Source organism: Falco naumanni, chromosome 12 (assembly GCF_017639655.2).
Source record: "Falco naumanni isolate bFalNau1 chromosome 12, bFalNau1.pat, whole genome shotgun sequence".
Taxonomy (NCBI): Eukaryota; Metazoa; Chordata; class Aves; order Falconiformes; family Falconidae; genus Falco; species Falco naumanni.
Window position 1 is genome coordinate 12,383,709 of NC_054065.1, and position 19,303 is coordinate 12,403,011.

A 19,303-nucleotide genomic window follows, 5' to 3' on the forward strand; every position below is an offset into this window, starting at 1 on the left:
CATATTGGGAGAAGTAAATAGTGAGACATGCCAGACTTCATTATTTATTGTTTTTCAACAAAACCTCTGCAAGTCCTGGAAAACATGGTTCTGCTTTATGTGAAGATATCCTTTGTAAGTTTACATCAATTATTTATTGCATGACCATTACTTCATGTTCTGGATGCTGATGCAGTTATATAAAATAACGCTAACTGTAAAAATTGGTTTTAGTTAAGGCAAAGCATTAGCTGTAGTGTTTTAAAAACTGTCTGGTTATATAGAATTGGCAGTATCTTGGGCTGTCAACCAATGTTTAAGCACCTCAGAATAGATACTACTTTTTTTTATTATGTGCAACTAAAGATAATGCTGCATTGATGCCTTTTTTATGTCTTGCGAGTCTGAGGATACAGATAAATCTCCTAATTAATAATTGAACTTCATTTAAAGTATTACTCTCTCCTCTATTGCCAAAGTCTGGGAACTCCTCTTCCCTCTGAGCATCTCATTAGTGTATTAACATTCTCATTACCTATCACATCCAGCATGTGACAGTCTCAGGCTGAGCCCTCTCAAGTCTGACACCAGCAGAAACTAAGGGTGTCTGGAAATGCTTAGCAGATGCGAGAGCAGAATGCAGTAGTCCGAGGTGATTCATTGCAGTGCTTTTTATGTTTTTGAAGTATTCTTAAAAGCAAGCAAGGAAATTCTTAATTTCCAAGTATAGGGTTTATCTGGGTTTTAAGATAGTTTATCACTCTTGGAGACCAGTTTGAAGACTATGTGTTTTCAATGGTGAATGATGAGGAAGCTATTGGATATTTCCATGGTCAACACTAACTCAGTTTGAACACCTGGAATTTCATTGCTGAGTCTCCAGTCCATGCTGGATATGACTCAACCACAACAGTTCCCATTTGTCACAGTCATTCTGGCTCCCTGGTGCTCCCATCACAGCCAGCAAAGCTGAGTTGTTACAGCTCTGCTGTGGAAGGACTAATGGGCCACTGTTGTAGATGTAGAAAATTATCCCGTTGCTGCTTTGATCTTCAGCCTGGGCTTTAAGAAGGACAAAAGCACTATAAACAGTGCTGTGAACTTTTAACAGTACCCAGCAATTATGGGAGACTTCTGCGTAATCATCAATGAATAACCAGTGACACTGAGCTGCCGCAGCAGCACCCTGAAGTTTAAAAAGCTACAGCTGAATCGACAGAAGCCAGACCATTTGAAGCATACTTCTCTTTGATGGAATGCCAAAGCACATAAGCTATATTGGACGGGAAAGAACCTGTACAACTTTCATATGTGGAAAAATTTGTCAAAAGCAAAGTGACAGTGTAGTTATATCATTCCAACTGCTCCTTGATTTATTGTTGTATGGGTACAACTCCTGTGCAGGTGCGCTGCAGAGGAAGTGCCTCATGCTGCTGCAGTAATTTTTGAGGCAAAAGTGGAGCTGACCTGTTAGCATACAAGCCTACTGTCAACAGGGACTCAAGCAAGACTTCCATTCTGCTAAAACTGGGAGAAGACCCTTCAGTCAGTGTAGCAGCCTAAAAAAACACTGCGGACTGACCGCCAGCTGTAGTATAGCATCTCCCTGTCATACTGGTCTGCGCAATCGTTACCTTCTTGTTGGGAGTCTTTCCTAGTTCAGCTGTTGGCTAGAAGATGACTCTGCCTGGTGCAGTTTTACCACTGAAGACACACTTATATAATTTTGAGGCTTTTGAGTAGAATTTATTTCAGTGCCAAAATATTTAGATGTCTGCATCCATCTGAAAATGCTTTTTCAGTCTACGCTACCGTTAGCCCTGGGCTGGTGAAACAGACAGGAGGTACAGGTTAAATCACAAACAGCATGACCAGATTCAGTGCTTATGAACGTTCAATAAATTCAGCTAAGTAGTCTTTGGACACTGGTTAGTACCTTTCCTCAAGCATGCATTTCAAATACATAAATAACATTACAGTTGTTCATACCAGTCTATGAGTGAAATAGAAGGAACCAACATTTCCCTTCGGCTAGTGGGCACTAACATGAAGTTTTCATTGCAGCTTCCCAAAAAACATAAAAATTGAATGAGGCTTCAAATGAAGTGCCCAGAAGAAAGTGGAAGTCTCCAGTGGATTCAGTCTCTGCCATTGTGCACTCAGACCAGCAGGAGTTAAAAGCTCTCTGTGAGGACTTGGTAGTCTAGCATCACTCCGACACTTGGATGCTGATGCTTTGAGTCCCTCTAGTCTGAGATATTTTAAGAGAAATTTCAAGTTTCTTCTCTGACCATAGCTGTAAGAATATCACAATACTGTGATACTGTGATGTATCCCATCTTTAAAGGATTGCTGCATTTCTGCGTATTTTTAGAGCAAAAACATTTGCCAGCATGTCGGTCCATCACAGTGTGGTGACATTAATTTTAGGACTAAAACATTTTGTAAGTGCTTTGGGTATATAGAGCTGGATGACCTGGTTCACTGTATTTCTTGTCAAAATTGAATTCTATGGATATAGAGATTTTTTTATCTTCCCAGATTTACTTGTGTAGATTTGTATGGTGAGTCAAGAGCCACTGAGGAACTGATAAAAGCTGTTCTGACAACTGGATAAAGAAAAGCAAAATTAATAAAGCAACCCATGAACACATCCTTTTTTTTTTTTTTCCCCACCAAACAGTGGAGTATGAGCTTGTAACCATTTTTCATCTCAATGTCAAAGTCTACAATACCTTTGTTATACTCAATAATAACTGTAACATCTTTACCTGGCTTAATTACCTCCCTCTCAACACCAATCTGACAGACGAGACCCAGATTTCTTGCTCATCAGCTAATACAGAGAACTTCTGAGGCTGTGGGCCATCTCCCTCCTGATATAAACCATGCTGATTTTTTTTCTGCTTGACACTGCTTGACCTGCGAGATGTCCAGTGGCAGATGCAGGAGAATGCCAGTACACCTTGCAGCATATTTCATGCTAACTGGTGATTTTTTGCAGCCTTACCTGAAACTGTGTTCGGGTCTGTCCTGTACTTTCTACTTGAACAAGCTGAGCTGCATGCCAGAGCTTCTCCCAAAGCACCACAGTGGTGTGGAGGGATTCGGGCTCCAAGCTCTGTGCATCGAGTGAACTGTCAGCTACCGTTCTGTCAAGACCAAGCTGTTTTGAAAATAAAAGTAGTCTGGCTGGTGTTACCTTCAGAGCAGGTCAAAGGTTAGCCCCTTTCTGCTCAGGCTGCTTAGATGAATTAAGCTGTGCCTCCTGGCACATGTCAGCTGGAAACCAGTGGCATTGCTAGGGACGATTCTGCCCCTTCTCCTGCCTCCTGCTCTCTGCCCGGTGCTGCTGCGCAGAGCAGGAGCATTAACTTACTCAGGCTGCTGCAGTCCCTTGTGTGGCTTCTGGGCACGGTTGCTCTGGCAGGGAGCTGGGGTCAGGCTGTGTTGTGGTGGAGAGTTCCTCGGGGGCTAGAAAAGCAGGTTTCTGGGCTTACCTATTTCTGATGCCTGCTGCATCTAGAGACCCTCCTTCCTTCGCTCTTCCTCCAAGTTTCATTGCTGTTGAAGCCCCTGGAGATGGCAGTGGGGAAGGTCCATCTGGTTTTGCTTCTGAGCTTGCTGGGTGCTGCCACTGCCAGCATAGCTGTGAGATGCCAGAGACCCCAAGCAAGCTGTTAGCAGAGGCAAGTGACCCTTTAAAACCTTGCCTGATGTTTTGCTAAGCACATTTTTACAGCACAGGGATTCCAGTGGTTTGTGGTTGTAGCTCTGATATACAGAGATGCTTTTAACAGGAAATTCAACTTCATAATTCAGACTTGAAGATCTTTGTGTTCTGATCCATCTCTCAGCAGCCTACCTCCCCGACGACCCCTAACAAGCCAGTAGTGCCACTGGAGTGGGCATCTGGAGTGGTACCAAAACCTGACCCTACAGTCATTAACAAGCACATACGAAAGCTGGTGGATGTAAGTATTTGGAAGACTATGCTGGTCAAAGAGAATGATAGCTTTGATATTGTCAGCATTATAATTAATTTCAAGCTTTTCAAGAGATTGTTATGGTTGGGATGGATTTCAGACATCCAATAACAAATTTGAGCCTTTACTGATACATTCAGAAATACTCATTTTATTCCTGCAATCAACAATGAGATTAGTAAGCAGGTTTCTGGATGCAAAGGAGGAATCTTTCAGGAGCATCCAAAACCTGGCTGCTGTTCAGTAGATTTGATAAGCAAATACAAATTCAGAGGGCAAAGTTGAGTTTTCCCAGCTCTAGCCACCCAGTTTACATCTGGTAACAGACAGCTGAAAACAAAAGTACTCGGAAACAAGGATTCACACATTACTAGGTTCAGAGAGGTTTTCTGGAAACCCTATTTCTGTTTTTCAGCTTGCTGTCACTTGACTGTCCAGAGCCTATTATGTATGGTAAAGATAGCACTGTCTTGGTATCGTTTTCAAAATGTGGGCATCAGGTCGTGGAGCCTTATAGCTGGGATCTTCCAGCTTCAGTCTGGAAGGTGATGTGTTAGGTAATGCAAACAAAACCAAACACTACCAGGTTCCTCTGGAGAGACTAAGCTGTTGTGTTGGTGTGTAAGGGACTTCTAGTGATGTGTGAGCAGCATGCAGAGGAACCAGAAACGCATTGTATATAACGAAGCAATATTTTCTTCTGTTTTTTACAAATTAATAACTCAGTCCAGGAGGTACTATTGAATTCTGACCTAGTCCATGTTACAGGTCATTAATTGGGGTTATGTTGATAAGATAACTTAGTCTTCAGTTTCCTCACTCAAACTTCAAATAGATCTTGTGGTTTACTTTTTGTACATGGTCTTTTTTAAAAAAAGTTTCATTTTTCCCTTAATGTGGGATGCCAGAACTGCACATGCTGTTCCTGTATTGCTTTTGTCAGTGCCATATGTGTGATAAAAATCACTCCACATCCAGACCTCTCTTTGATAGCTTGTTTAAATAGGAAGTCTGTCATAACTCCTCACTTTTGCCAGAATGTGCTGTATCAGGGGTTGTTCTGGTTCCTGTGGACGAGGAAAATTCCACAACTGTGGCCTGGTTTGGAACATATGATCTTGAGTTTGACAGCATTGAAACATGGTTTGGGGCTGTTACGGATACAGCTTACCAAGAGGCCCACACCACCACGTACAGCCGTCTTTGTTTTGCCAGTCTTTGTCATTTACTAGCTGCTTTGAGTTGTGCTTTAAGGCATTGTTTTTATGACTCAAAGTGCTGAATCCTGCTTGGGTTTGCATATTGGTTCCTTCTTGCTGATGCGTTTTTGAGGTCTGCCAGCCATCAGTTACAGGTAATTTGATAGGTGCTTAGAAATCAGCTTCATCATGTTCTTGTTACAATAAGGAAAAATGCAAAAACCTTTCAGAGGTTTCAGTATATTAAATTCTTGTCTCTGTCCACCAAATCTTGATCTAATGAGAGTTTGTGCTTCAGTGTATGTCTTTCAGACAGTCATGTTGACTCTGACACTCGTGTTTTTCCTATCAGCTTCACACATGGCTTTAATGCCCGTTGCACATCTCTGCCATCAGCAGGACATACAGTGATATAGTAATTCCTTAGCAGCTAAGGAGGGCTTCCATCACTTTATGCAACCTTTTAAATTTGATCCCATGTCTGTATTTACTTAGTGGTGAGCTGGGGTGGGTTCATGGAAGAGAATGGTTGTTAGCTACAAAGTGCTCACGATCTGGATGTCAAAGTATTAGTAAACAAATCAGATTGAAACAGTGCTGTGGCAGAGGAGAGGTAACTAACAGAGAAGTGAAGCCAAAAACATCTGAAATACTCGTGGGAAAGCTGCTGTTAGGTTGGTTTTGGTTTATTTCTTTTCTTGTGATTAAAAAGCATACTTAATGAAGCAAAGGGACTATGTCACATGGGGCAGAATTTTAGTGACATTTCCAATAAAGAAGGAAAACAAAGCAAGAATAATTATGTCTGTAGAGTTGTAGAGGACCATCACTACATAAACACTGAGGTCAAGTTTTCTTTAAAAATTAGTCATTTTTCCCCCTGCAGTCCAATAAATATGCATGTTGTAGTACTAAGTAGGAATAAAAGGAATAAAACAAGGCAACAGAGCACCTGATTAGTAATGTTAGTCATTAAGTTGCATGTAATTATAAGGTTGAAGAGCTGGTATAGATTCAGGATTGGCTAGATATTAGGACAATAATTATTTTTTTTTGTCCCAGTCTGTCTTTAGGAACTACGATCATGACCATGATGGCTATATTTCTCAGGAAGATTTTGAAAGTATAGCAGCCAACTTCCCCTTTTTGGACTCTTTCTGTGTGCTGGACAAAGACCAGTAAGTTTGGAGACTTCTTTGTGGTTTTTTTCTTTTCCTCAATTTAAAAACTCATGAAAAACAAATACTGAAGAAACAGTGTTTCCCAAGCCTCTTGTGTCTGACATCTCACCTAAGGAACTGAAGATCACTGAAGGCTGAATTCTGTTCTCATTTAACTTCTTATGCTGTGGTCGGTTCTATAAGGCCACCCGGGTCAGAGTCCTGCTTTACCTCGTACTTTAAAAATAATTTCTGTAATAGCTTAATGAGGAATTCCCACTGGGACTGAGTCAAAACCCCTAGATTACCATCAAGTTACAGTGGAGATGCTGTATCCAGACCAGGCATCAGACCAACGAAGCAAGTAAGTTGTGTACAGGAGAGGGGAAATGAGTATATGTAGCAGAGAGGGTTACAAATATTCTGTGAGGTATATATAATTTATATTTCCTAGCCAGTTTGGCCTGATAATTTTTGTTGTCTAGAATCTCTTTGGCTGTCAAGGCTGGTGGCCAGCCAGGGACACAACTGCTTGGTCTGTGTGAGCAGTAGGTCAAGGTCCTTCACTTAATGGCCTGCGCTCTGATACCACAAAGAGGTGAGAAACCAAGGTCTATGCTGCAAGTTCAGTGTCTGCTGTTCAATGAAGGCTAAGAACCACAAGGCTTTAAGTTTTTTTTCTGCCAGGACTGTTGCAGCTCTTTCAAAGGATGTGCTTTGTGTGCTGCCTGTTTTTTGAAATGAGAAAATCCTGAATTGTTCGGTGCTCTGAGCAGTGATGGATCTACTCTTTTTGCCCTAACAGAGATGGTCTTATAAGCAAAGAAGAAATGATGGCTTACTTTCTGAGAGCTAAATCACAGTTCCAGTGTAAAATGGGACCAGGGTTTATTCATAACTTTCAGGAGATGACCTATCTTAAACCAACTTTCTGTGAGCACTGTGCAGGATTTGTAAGTATGTTTTTAATAATAGTCTATCTTAAGCACAATTTTTTACCCTGTAACATAGACAGGGTGAAACTGGTTCCACACATTGTAAAGTCTTTTGGCCATATATCTCGTTGCATTCAGAAGCACAAAACATTTATTCATGTTGTAGCTGTGCTACCCAGTTTTGTTTCTGTGGTTCCTGAATACTTGGCATTCATAAGAATTACTGTCGCGGGGAGGAGGATAAAATTATGTTACCTAAAGGATATTAGAGACTATATGAATGGCTTTACTTGGTTTATCTGAAGTTCTTTAATTTGGCTTGACTTCCCATGTAAACAAGCTCAAGGGAAAATGGTGTCTGGAACAGAGGATGTAGATGAAGCAAAAGCCGTTCTTTCTCAGGAAATTGCACATGGCCACATAGCTATGTCCATAATTCTCTGAATAACAGCCTTAATCCTTTCTCTATTGAATTAACAGATCTTCTAATGTTGTCAAATCAGAAGTGCTTCCAGCAGTTCTGTACAATAAGAATTTTCAAAATTTATTTGTCGGGGGGCTTTATTTGCTTTTTCTCTCGGCCGTAACTTACCAGATGCCGAGTGCTCTGCACATAGCTGGGAAGCGATTGATTTTGTGAACATTTGTGTTGCTTGTAAACTTCCTCCAACTTTTCCACTTCAAACCAAGTACAGTAAAGAAAAAGGAATTACTATGATTTAAAAGTTACTTTAATGCACGTCCTCCACTGAAATCAAATGTCCACATTCAGACAGCTAAAGCAGTAAGGGCAGAGGGCCATGTCCTCTGCTTATGTGTGGCCACGTACAGGGTTTAAACTCAGACTGTCACCCCTGCTCTCCAGCGCAGAGCTGCGGCTGCTGGCAGTGGCAAAATCTCCAGCTTGTAATATGTGAACTTTTCCACTAAGTAATATTTCTTCGTGGCTGAAAGTAACAGTAACAGCACTGTTAGCGCAAAAACGTGCCTCCTTTCAGACCAGCTGTGGTGTTCCTGCTCTTGTCCATGCTGGTTTTGTGAGGCGCTGCTCTTGGTCAGATGCTTACGGTCCTTACCACAGCCACCGGTTAAGGCCACAGGAGGGAAGGAATTCCACCTATTTCTGCAAGATTTTCAAAAACCTTGGAGGCGACATGGTCAGTGCTGATTCAGGAGCAGGCTGGTGGGCTCTCGAGCTGACAGCTCTGGCAGGCTGATGGGGCAGGGACGGTCCCTGGCCTGAGCCTACTGTTTCAGGCTGCCTGCAGCCTCGGGAAGACGTCAATGCGTTCGTGACACCCCGTTCATGTTTGGAAGGCTTCCATAGGAAAGCAAGGCCCAGGAACTACCCTGCCATGTCCTCTCCACCAGATATTTTTCTCTTGCATCAATTTGCTAGTTGGTCATTGTTGTATTTTTCATATCTCCCTGATTGCATCCAGTGCAGGAATACAAGTGAGTAAGGGATTGTACAGGAAATGGAAATAAGGTCATTTTTCCTGTCAATTCACTGAAGTCATTGGCATTCTCCTGTGGATGAGTTGGGCTGACAGGACAGGAACAAACTATAAAATCTGCTGCATATTTGTTCTGCATTTCCATGCTGCTCATCCACGGGTGGAAACCTAATTTCAAGCTGATGCACTGATTCACAGTCAAAATAATGTGCACTGACAGTGCAGCAGGATGAATTGACATGACAGTGCAATGCACGCAGTATTCAATAAAATACCTTTATTAAAATGATAGGAACTTTAAAGGTCAAGCTAAAACCAAATGCCATTAAGCAGCATGAAATTGATATGCCCATGGCCAGTCACAGTTCCGTCCCACAGCTTGAGTTGCATTGCGTGACAGGGTAGGTGACCAGCTATCCCACTGAGCTTTATAATCTGAATTTACACAGATCCTTTTACTTAGAAGCTGGCTCAAGCCAGCTTTGCAGCAAAGCTGTGTCAGACAGATTCAAAGATTTAGGTCAGAATTCATGACAGGGCACTTCAGCTAAGCTTTCACTGCGCTGTGTGACCACAACAGTGGTGCCAAATTTGAGTAGGCAGAAGATATAGGGCTAAGAAGGTGAGAAGAAAGATCTTTGGTGGGAACAGATTAGAGCTTAAATGAAAGAAATAACAATCCGTGCCTTTTACAGTGATGCTGGCAAAAAGACCTGGGAAAAAAAGTCATTGCTGCTCTTTCAAGAGGGGCTGGGGGGCTCCACTGTCACTGTCTGACCACAGCAGCTGCATTCACTGTGCATATATACAGCGTTAGGAGGAAAAGAACAAGCAGCAGGCTTTCTTTGGACCCTTCTTCCACTGTTGTCCCTTCTGTTCTTTTATTCACCGTTCTTTCACCTTGTCTAATCTATTTTGCTTTCTCCAAGCCCCCATTTTTCATTGCAAATTCTTTTGTGCAGTGTATGGGATTCCCCCCACCCCCATTCTGTTTATTTTACTCTTTCTTTTGTGTTCTGGATGTTCTCCAGCTGTTCCTTCTGAATATTTCTTTAATGACCATGTTCACCCCCTGCACACTGTGCGTGGATTCTTACAAATATGGTGAGGAGTCACCTGCGGTTTCAACTGTCTGGATGTGCTCAGCCTCCTTGGTAATGTTTCAAATGAGTTCAGGATAAATAAACACTGGAGTGCCCGTTTTTTTTGTTTTTCTTTAATGCTAGAGCTAGAAAAACTGCCCCTTTTTCTCTCTACCTCTCAGAGTGAAAATGCTTGTTTTTATGCCATGGCTGTAGATACAGCACTTCTAAGTGTATTGATAAAAATTTGATAGGGAAGTTTCCTACTTCTACGCAATCCTGCCCTTGCTGCAGTGAAATCTTCCCAAAAGTGGGACCGCACGCCCTGCCTCCCAGAAGTTTAGCATTTGGTTGTTATGTATGTCAACGAGCTTCTAGGAGGAGGCAAAGATGGAATTTAGTGGCTTTTCTGCCTGTTTCAGTCTTCAGCCTTTTTGTAAATGGAAAAAGTCAGGTGGACAAATCAGATTGCTATGGCGAGGTGTGCTGGGGACCAGTATGGGAACCAAGAACCTAATTTTTATCCCTAGTGGTGTTTTCTTTGGCTGTGTTTGAATGGCATGGGTCATTCATGTATCTGGAGAATGGATGAACACTGGAAATGTTACGTGAGCCTAGAAGCAGAGTGTGCTCTGCTGGTTTCAGTAAGCTTGATATGATGGCAATTTTTCACCCGTTCATGGAACCAAATGTCATCTGTGTCTCTCCTCCTCTGGTAGTCCCAGTAAGCAGTAGAAATAAGGGGGAAGCCACACAAGTCTTATCACAATTCGAGGGGGAGGTCTGCCTAACAGGAAGGGTGTTAAGAGCAGTTGTATCCTGTTTGTGCTTTTGTAGCCATTGGTACTTCCTCATTGTGACCTTGTTTTCCGTTCGGCTTTCTTTTCTGATTCCTTAACGTTCTTTTGTCTTTCTTTGCAGCTCTGGGGCATAATCAAACAAGGCTACAAATGCAAAGGTAAATAAATATTGGATGGCTTTTTCAGGCTGTAGGTGATGGGTTTTAGCACAAGTAGGTCAACTGAATTTTTTACTGAAATGGCATCTGCTCATCCAAATTTTGCTTCTACACTTAGTAATGTCTGTGAACAGTGACTGCTGGTACACTATGAAGTCTCACTGCATTAGGGGACATAGCACCCAGTAGGAACACACAGGTTCTGTGAGCTAAAGGTCCAAAGCAGCCACCGACCCCATGAGTTGTCACTTCCCACCAGCAAAGACCTTGCGTCTTGTAAAAAGCAAGTGTCCTCATCCTAACACTGAGACATCCTGAAATATATCTCCTGAGACTTGGGGTCAGGAAAAGGTCTGCTGGCACTGCTGTCTGTCATGTACACCCGCATGCCTGTAGCGAAGCATAACTGTTCTTGCAATGCAATAGTGGCTGAGCTAGGAATAGAGAAATATTTAATTCCTAGACTGCCCAGCAGATCTCATTGCAAGATTTTCTCCAGGCATTCAACTCTTCCTCAGAGAGGGGTGGGGAAAATATCCATGGCTAAACCAATGTATGTGATTCAGCTATTCCTGATTGCTGTCATCTGAGCAGCCACGAAAGGGCTAGTTGCAGTCTGTACTTTAACTGGTAGGATAAGGGAAGGAAGATGGAGTTTTGTCACAGCAGCTCTGTAAACTCAAGTTGAGAGCTGAAAGCTGAGCTGTGTCCTGTGCCATTGATTGCAACGGTGGCCCAACAGAGAGAGAGAGCAAAAGTGGTTCCGTAGACTCAAAATCATAGGTAATGGAGCATGAGAGTAAGAAAGCAGAGCAGCTCACTCAGATCTTGAAGTGGTCAACAAATGTATTTAGTAGCTAGCTCTTTGCTGCAGCAGCTACCAGCTGCTGTGTATGCCAGCATCACTGGAGTACTGCACCCACCATGGATGATTTCTGCCTTTGAGCACAGAGCTGTCATCTTCTGTTTTGACCCTCTGACACTGTGCTAGCAGGGGGAGGGAGGGAGTTCATCTGTTCAGGTCTGCTGCTTACCCCAGCACTGTGGATGGCGACATAAAGCTAGACTGTGTGGCCTGCAAGTTATGAAGGAGGTTCTCCACTGCCAAGAGAGATCTTTATTGTATTTGGGGGAGTGGTTACCTTTATGGCAGACAAAACCACAGCCGGGCAGGTACTTCTGTATTAGTCATATCAACAAGGTGACAGGAGAAACCAGAACTGTCACCCATCATGTTAGAGCTGCTGCCCTGAGCAGAACGGTTTTTAGCCAAGAGTTCTAAATGCAGTGCTTTGGCAGTGGCTCGCCTAGAACAAAATTTTAGGTCATGGCGTAGCAACAGAGAAACAAGGGAGACGATGGAAATGTTCAAACAAGGGCAAGGGACACAATGGAGAGAGAGCCTATGTCTGGGGCACACATCCTCCACCCTTTGGTCCTTTCTCAGACACAAGATCCATCCTGCAGTCACGCTTCATTTAAATGTGATGAGTGTAGCTGCAGTGATGCAGCCCAGCAGAGGCTAGGTATGCAGGCACTCGGCCTGTTTAATCCAGGTGGGTGATACACATCCACAGAGCTTACTCTGTGCTGATGTTGCTTACTGAGCTACTTTGATCACTGTAGGTTTAAAACTAGCCTATGCTGTCCTCCAGCTGTCCTTCCAGTAGCTCAGAGTATGGATGCTCCAGTGCCTTCTGACCAAGTGTGTTTACTATAATGGGCCCTGGCTGGGTCAAATAAAAAAAAAAATAAAAAAACCAAACCACCTTTTTATGGAGACTCATGCAGTGGAACAGAAGCTTTATGCATGGCATACACAGGATCATGCCAGCAATGCCAGGTCTCTTCCTTAAGACTAATTTCTGATGAAAATATCATCCCCTTCTTCCCTTCTGCTGCCAGCTTTCTATTAATGGCTGCCATGGAAATGATCCATTTTTTTGTACTGCCCTTCACGGCAAATTATCCATTTCTAAACTCCACACCTTCTGTCAAAGTGTTTGTTCCTTCAGAGTCCCTCCTGGTATCTGTCTGCTAATAGCCCTGAGGGGTAACCAGATAGTTGTGGCTTTCCATTTGGTGACTTGACAATTCCTTTCTTTACAGATTGCGGTGCCAACTGTCACAAGCAATGCAGAGACCTGCTTGTGCTGGCGTGCAGGAAATTTTCCAGAGGAACCTCAGTGGGCAGCAACCATGGCTCCCTGCCTAGCAGTCCATCTCTGCCTCCGGGTAAGAGTACTTCTGTTCCTATTTTAAACCATTTCTGGAACCCCTCTAACAGCCAGTGTTCTTGCTGCAATGATGGCCTTAGTCTCCTGTCTGAGGCTCCTATCCTCTATACTGGCACCTCTATCCCAGCTGAAAAGAAATAAAATTATAATTAGGGAAATTGTACTTCTACTTATAAGCCACGTAGAAGCAGGGGCTAGGAGACACAGGGCACAATTCTAGTTCTGCCTTATCCCCTGAGTGTGCAGATGGAGGGAGAAGGAAATGTGTGCATACAAGGCCAGAATCATTTCCAAGCAGCATATAGATGTTGTTAATTATACCACTGCTTCATATAGAGGGTTACCTCCCCCCTGACCCAGGCATAAGTTATCTTTTTGTAAAGATCTTGAAGTAGAATATTTAAAATAAACAAATCCACCCTCTCTTTCAGTCCAAGACGAAGTATTTGAATTTCCCAGTGTTGCTGCAGAACACCAGGACCTTGATGGCAGAGCTATCACCCTCGTCACTGGCTCCTCGAGGAAAATTTCAGTGCGGCTGCAGAGGGTGACCACCAGCCAAGCAACACAGACAGAACCACTCTGGCATGAGCCAGGCTGGAACGATTCAGGTTCCCATACTTTCCCCAAAATGAAGTCCAAATTCCATGGCAAAACTGGGAAGAACAAAGGCTTTGCAAAATGGGAGAACGAAAAGCCCAACGTGCAAGCTGACATGGAGCTAGAAGCTGAGGCCCCACAACACATACAGGATCACAATGGAATAGAAACCCTCCCAGAAAGACAAGAATCTGAGGTGAGTTGCAGAAGAACCCAAGGCAGTTTAAAATCTGCTAGTCTGAGGTCTTGTAAGGTTATTTTATGAATTTCAGGATGCTTTTTCATTCAAATTTGCTATTGCCTCTTGCACAAGTGTTACTTTCAGAAGAATGCACATCTGTAGATACCCATTTTCTCCACTGCAGCGTGCACTTACTGTAACTGGGGGATTTGCTTCTCGGGGTCAGTATGTGCTTTTAGGCATTGGGCATGTCTCTTTTTGATAGTCATTAAAAGCCTGGTGGATATCTGACCAAATTCTGTGCTGTTGTACCCTTGCAAAGCACTGTTCAGGGCTCCGTGTTAGATTCACAACTAGCATTCTAGTAAATATGATTCTAGTAAAGATGAGTCCCCGCTATGGCAGGATAGCTGTCTGGTTTCTGTTGCTGTCATCCATGAAGTTTATACATCTAAAGCCTCACACTTTTATTGACCGTTTTCGCTAGCATGTAAGTGCCTGTTTTCTTTTGGTTCCAGGATAGCTGATCGCTCACCCTGAAGCACAGAAAAATGAAGATGACGACAACTGTAGTACAGCAAGCACTGATGGACTGTCACAGACCACATTTGGCCATGAGTTTTCCTGTACCTCGTACTTTTAAATTCAACCATTGCCCTGTTTTCTTAGCTGAAAGGTGTTATAAAGCACTATTTATTTTCTCGTGAGTAAGCCATTTGGATGAACGTTGCATGGACACAGCAGAGCGGATCTCTGCACTCAGTGTTTTCTTTTGTATGTGACTTTTGTGGAAACTTCCTTTACAGGCCAGTGAGGATATATTTGGCCTCCTTTAAGTAGACTGCATCATTTCAGTCTGTCTGCCAGCAACAACAATGGTGAAGACAGAAGCCAAGCATCCAAGTTTTCGATAACACTCCTTTTCCAGAGGCTTGCAGTGATCTTTTAAGGAAAGAAGTAGGTGTGTATGTTGATTAAATGTCAAACAAAAACCTTTCATGAAGTCCTCTATGCTGAAATTCTTTGCACACCCGGAGTTTTGAATTTTGGCTGTGTTTACATTGCTACAGTGAGCATATGTATTAGTGTTCAGCACAGTGGCACCAGTTCCCAGGATCCTTCAAACGGGCGGCATGTGGCTGAGACTGAAGGAATGCCAAGACACTATGCATTTGTCTGGTTATACCACAATGGACAGGGGTCATCTCTGCCAGCACTAATTATGGTAAAATTAGCACATAATAAAACACCTTAGTTTTAAGAGTATGTGTGTATATATGTGTGTACATGGTATGTTTTTCTCTGGTTAGCAACATGCACATGGTAAGACTACACGTAATAAAGAGCAACCTCCAAACTGGCAAATGTAGATCTAGCACCTGAACTTGTAGTGGCCTGAGAAGCAGGTTTGAAGAAGCACTTCCAGAAGCATCAAGTTACTTAAGGAGCACAGTCCTCATCTGGAAAAAGAAAAAAACAAAACAAAGCAGCAAAAAGCTCACACCTGAAAGCTGCATTCCAACTTGGCATAAGTGTATTATTATTCTTACCTCATCTCCCCACAAAAATAGGTATGTGTGGGGAGCACACACTCTGAATTAAAGCAACACAACTGTAAGATTTCCTACAAAATTCAAGTTATTGCACACTTCGTCAAGTTATAAGGCCTCAAGACCAGACAGTAATTTCATAGACTACCCTCACCAAAACTGACAGCTGCACTCCTCCTCTGTGGTAATTTGTCTGTAAACTGCACTGTGACTACACAATGTCTGCTCAGGTTTGCATCTCAAATCCTGCAGGTTTCCTTTGTTTTCCAACACAACTACATACTGTTTTAAACTCGGGAGAAATACACACTGCAGAGAGCACAGATTTCCAAGCTAGGACGAGGGCCAGAAGCATCCCTCACTCTTACTGCTGTGGGCAAAGAACAACCATTAGGAAAAATATAGTCTAGTTCCTGTGGTAAGTCAGGTCCACATACCTACCCTTACAGCACACAGCTTGCACACAATGAAAATGATGGGGTAGAGAATTTTAATAAAGAAATTGGTTATGATCCAGGCTGCTGATGGATCTGTTGAGGTAAGCCTTTTAACACTTTATAAGTGAAATGTTCATATGCAACTTCATTCTTAACATCACATAAGAGTTTAAACCCAGTATTTAGTCTGTAGAACTCAGCCCATTTTTTGCAGGCTTTTAAAAGTTAGTTGTAGGCTCTTGCTCTGAAAGGTACATGCCTTCCTATTTCTGTCAGGCCCACAAACCATGCCTCTCTTAATTGCATTGTTGGACAAGAAAGTTTCTCATACATAATCTTATCTTCTCACTTACCTGCTCCCCAAGATACTTAAGCTTCTTTCCTAAGCTGTTTAAAAGGGTAGGTGCACTATGTTCTTCAGAGGAAGGCCATTTCAAGGACACATTTTTCCTCACATGTACGGTTATTAAGGCATAGACTCACATTTAAGCAAGAAAACTGATGCCTTCTACAGAAGCTGCTCCCACTTCCTAGGGTACCATTCTGCTAGCCATTACACTGTGTAAGTGTCAACCTATCGTTGACATTTCATTAATACATCTCTTGCAAGCCTGGTAGCTTTCGTCAGTTAGGTGCTTACCTCAGCAGTAGTTGCTGATCAAGTGTAGACTGCAGGCTCACACAGTTGACCCTTCTAAGCAAAATATTGCAGCATCCAAGGAGGAAGACTCATCTACACGAAAATTTCAAGCAGCTGCTCCTGCTGGAAACCCTTAGCTTTAGATAATTTCAAGATGGGGAACACAGATTGTGTTGCTGGCAGTAAGTGCTCATGGCCATTGGAAAAAATGAGAAGAGGGTAGAAACACAGCCTTTTTTCACCCCCTCCTCATAGAAATGTAATAATGGGGGGGGGGGGGGGGGGAAAAGACAAGACAAACCCCAAAACATTAACAGGCTGTTTGCAGCAGCACGCTGATCGTGTAGTTCCACAGCAAGCACCTGAGTGGGGAGACCTGGCAGGGCATGAACAACCACCTGTAAGAAGTTGGTATAAGACATGCTCTTTATCTCAGAGGAGGCCTAAATACATTAAATTAAATAAATCTTTCTCTCCTTACTTCAAGTTGGCAAGACATTTCCTCACCTCACAAAAATAATTTTAGTTCCCCAATCTAGGCAAAGCAACAAAGAATTTCTTGTTCACCTCCCCTGACTTCTCAAAAGGCAAAACATATCAGCCATCACAGTTCTGGACTGAGCTGTGCCCCTCTGCTGGTCTTGGTGAAATCCTGCCTGCTAGAGTAGAGCAGAGCAGAAGAGTGCCCAGAAGAAAAAGTCATATGACAAGCATAATGGATTAGTGAAATAGCTAAAGTGAGATACAATCCCAAATGATGCTGGATTCTTCGACCACATCCATTCTTCCCTGTTTCAGGATCTTTTAAGAAACAGGGGAGAAAGAGGCATTATATAAAAAAAAAAAAAAAAAAATCCAAACAAAAAAAAAAATCAACACATCAAGCAAAGAAGGAAGACTCTGTCAAACTTTTACAGCCTGATCTGCAAATGCCAAAGAATGCAAGCAACAAGAGTAGGTAAAAAGTGCAAGTGCTTGGATAGACTCGGTAAAAGGTGATTTGGCTGTTTGAGCCAAACTCCTAGGACTTTCTGTATTTGTGTAAAACCTCTGCAAAGCCTTATGTTGCAAATAAGGGAGCTTCAGCCTCGCTGCTAACTTTATGGAGTAGCCCTGAGTGCTACACAAGGAGTCAAGGGGACATCTGGCTCCCTCAGAGGGAAATGCAAAAGCAGGTTTGAACCACAGCACGCTGTGCTCTAGATCTCCTCAAGAGTCTTGCCCTCCTCCCCCCGCCCCCCAATTCTTACTTTGCCTTTGGGCTTTAAAAGAATAACCCCAGCTTTACAAAGAAACATCTTCCTAGACAGAAGCTATCTTCTCAGAGGTGCCTTCCTCAGGCAGGTAAGTGTGAGGGGGGGGTGCAGGGGGGGAACACAGACAGAGTTAGTGTGCTGCCCAGAGCTAGTCTGAAGCATGGATTTTCCCCAGCTGGGAGAAGTGAGCAGTTTTCCTGTCAATACAGAAGATAAAAAGCTGAGCTGCAGAGAAAGCCTTGGGGGCAGCTGCTGCTTAAAATTTTACATTTTCCCAGAATGGAGCGGACTGGCTACTGTCACCTCTGTGGACTGTTGCTCAGAGACCCCTCTATATAAGCCAAAGCACACCCTGACGCAGCCCCTCAAGGTCTTCCTCATGGACAGCCTGGAAGCCTTTGGCTGAGACAGCCTGCGCAGCCACAGAAGGGTCTCATAGCCCAAGACACTAGTTCCAGAAGCTTTAGGCATCTATATGGGAAATCGCTGCATGTGAAGGATCCAGAACACAGGCAGAAAAAAAAAAACCACAAAATTAACCAAACAGAGAACAAACAACAGACAGATGGGGAGTAAGCGTGGGAAGAAGCATACTGAGAGAGTTCTCCCCCTCTACGTGACACCAAGAATGGAAGGGGATCCCAATGGACACCGAGCAGAGGGGGAAGGAAGGAAGGAAGGAAGGAGATCTGAATGCAGATTTCATGGAGACACAAGTGGCAGGAGAAACAAGGGCTTCTTGTTTCATGATTGTCATAGCCAAAAAAATCTAACCAAGGTTTGCTTCATTCAGCATCAGCCTGCTAACTGATGGGCCTCCGTACAGCACAAAAAATAGCTCCAACTACTTCTCAGGAGAGGTTTGACAACAGATTTGGCCCATCTGGGGACACTGGAGAAATAGATGTAACTCAAAAACTTCTTCCAAGGTTATCAGCACTGATCTGAACTGGATTTTCAAAATAAGCACTGCAGCCAAACAGGCTAAACTTATCGGAAAATTTGTGTGCTGAACTCTAAAGTGCTGTTTACAGCTGCTAACAATCTGGTCCTAGGAGACAGAAAAGCCATCAGCAAAAGGCTACTGCTGGGGCAGTAGGAAATTTAGCCAAAAAGTCTGCTTTTTCCATGAGTTAAGTTAATGCCGGAAAGTTTAAAGAGTCCTTATCACCTTCATCTCTGCTTCATGTGTGAAAACGAGTTATGACCTTCCACCTGCCCACAGCACAGGCAGACTCCCTCTTTCTCTGGTTTTACAATAGTGTTTTCCTACTTTTTGTACTTGTTTTTCTCTCCTCTGTTGTGGGAAAGACCCACGTGGACAAGAGGGGAAATTACTGGACAATAAAGGGGAAACAATGACACTGACAGCACTCAGAGCTGTAAAAAGCACAAAGTAAACACAAAGGGAAAATATTTTTTCCCTTCTACCCTTGTTTGTTAAGCCATTAGAGGTGCGACTTATTTTAGGCCCAAGAGGGGAGAAGGCAATGTTTACAGCTGGTAAGAGCACTCGCTTTTTCAGTTTGTGCCCCTTTGAAAAGGCATAACCTGAAACAAATAAGCACATGAATGTTTTGAGAGCCTACACGGGGTAAACAAAGGAGCTCACATCCACTGGTGTACTGCTTTCCTATCACACGCTG

The 19,303-nt window shown here is 43.1% G+C and overlaps 1 protein-coding gene across 7 annotated transcripts in view; it reads left to right on the forward strand.

Moving 5' to 3' along the window:
• Nucleotides 1-16,671, forward strand: part of RASGRP3 (RAS guanyl releasing protein 3) — a 63,077-nt gene extending 46,406 nt beyond the window's left edge. For 6 of the 7 annotated variants that reach the window (XM_040611600.1, XM_040611597.1, XM_040611598.1 and 3 more), the window contains 7 exons: nt 3,837-3,953; nt 6,227-6,342; nt 7,130-7,277; nt 10,720-10,756; nt 12,866-12,991; nt 13,425-13,789; nt 14,293-16,671. In XM_040611600.1, the coding sequence (XP_040467534.1) occupies nt 3,837-3,953; nt 6,227-6,342; nt 7,130-7,277; nt 10,720-10,756; nt 12,866-12,991; nt 13,425-13,789; nt 14,293-14,301 (918 nt within the window). In that variant the 3' untranslated portion in view covers nt 14,302-16,671. The remainder of the gene's footprint in view (nt 1-3,836; nt 3,954-6,226; nt 6,343-7,129; nt 7,278-10,719; nt 10,757-12,865; nt 12,992-13,424; nt 13,790-14,292) is intronic. The other variant, XM_040611603.1, reaches the window with a different exon arrangement.
• The last annotated feature ends 2,632 nt before the right edge of the window (nt 16,672-19,303 follow it).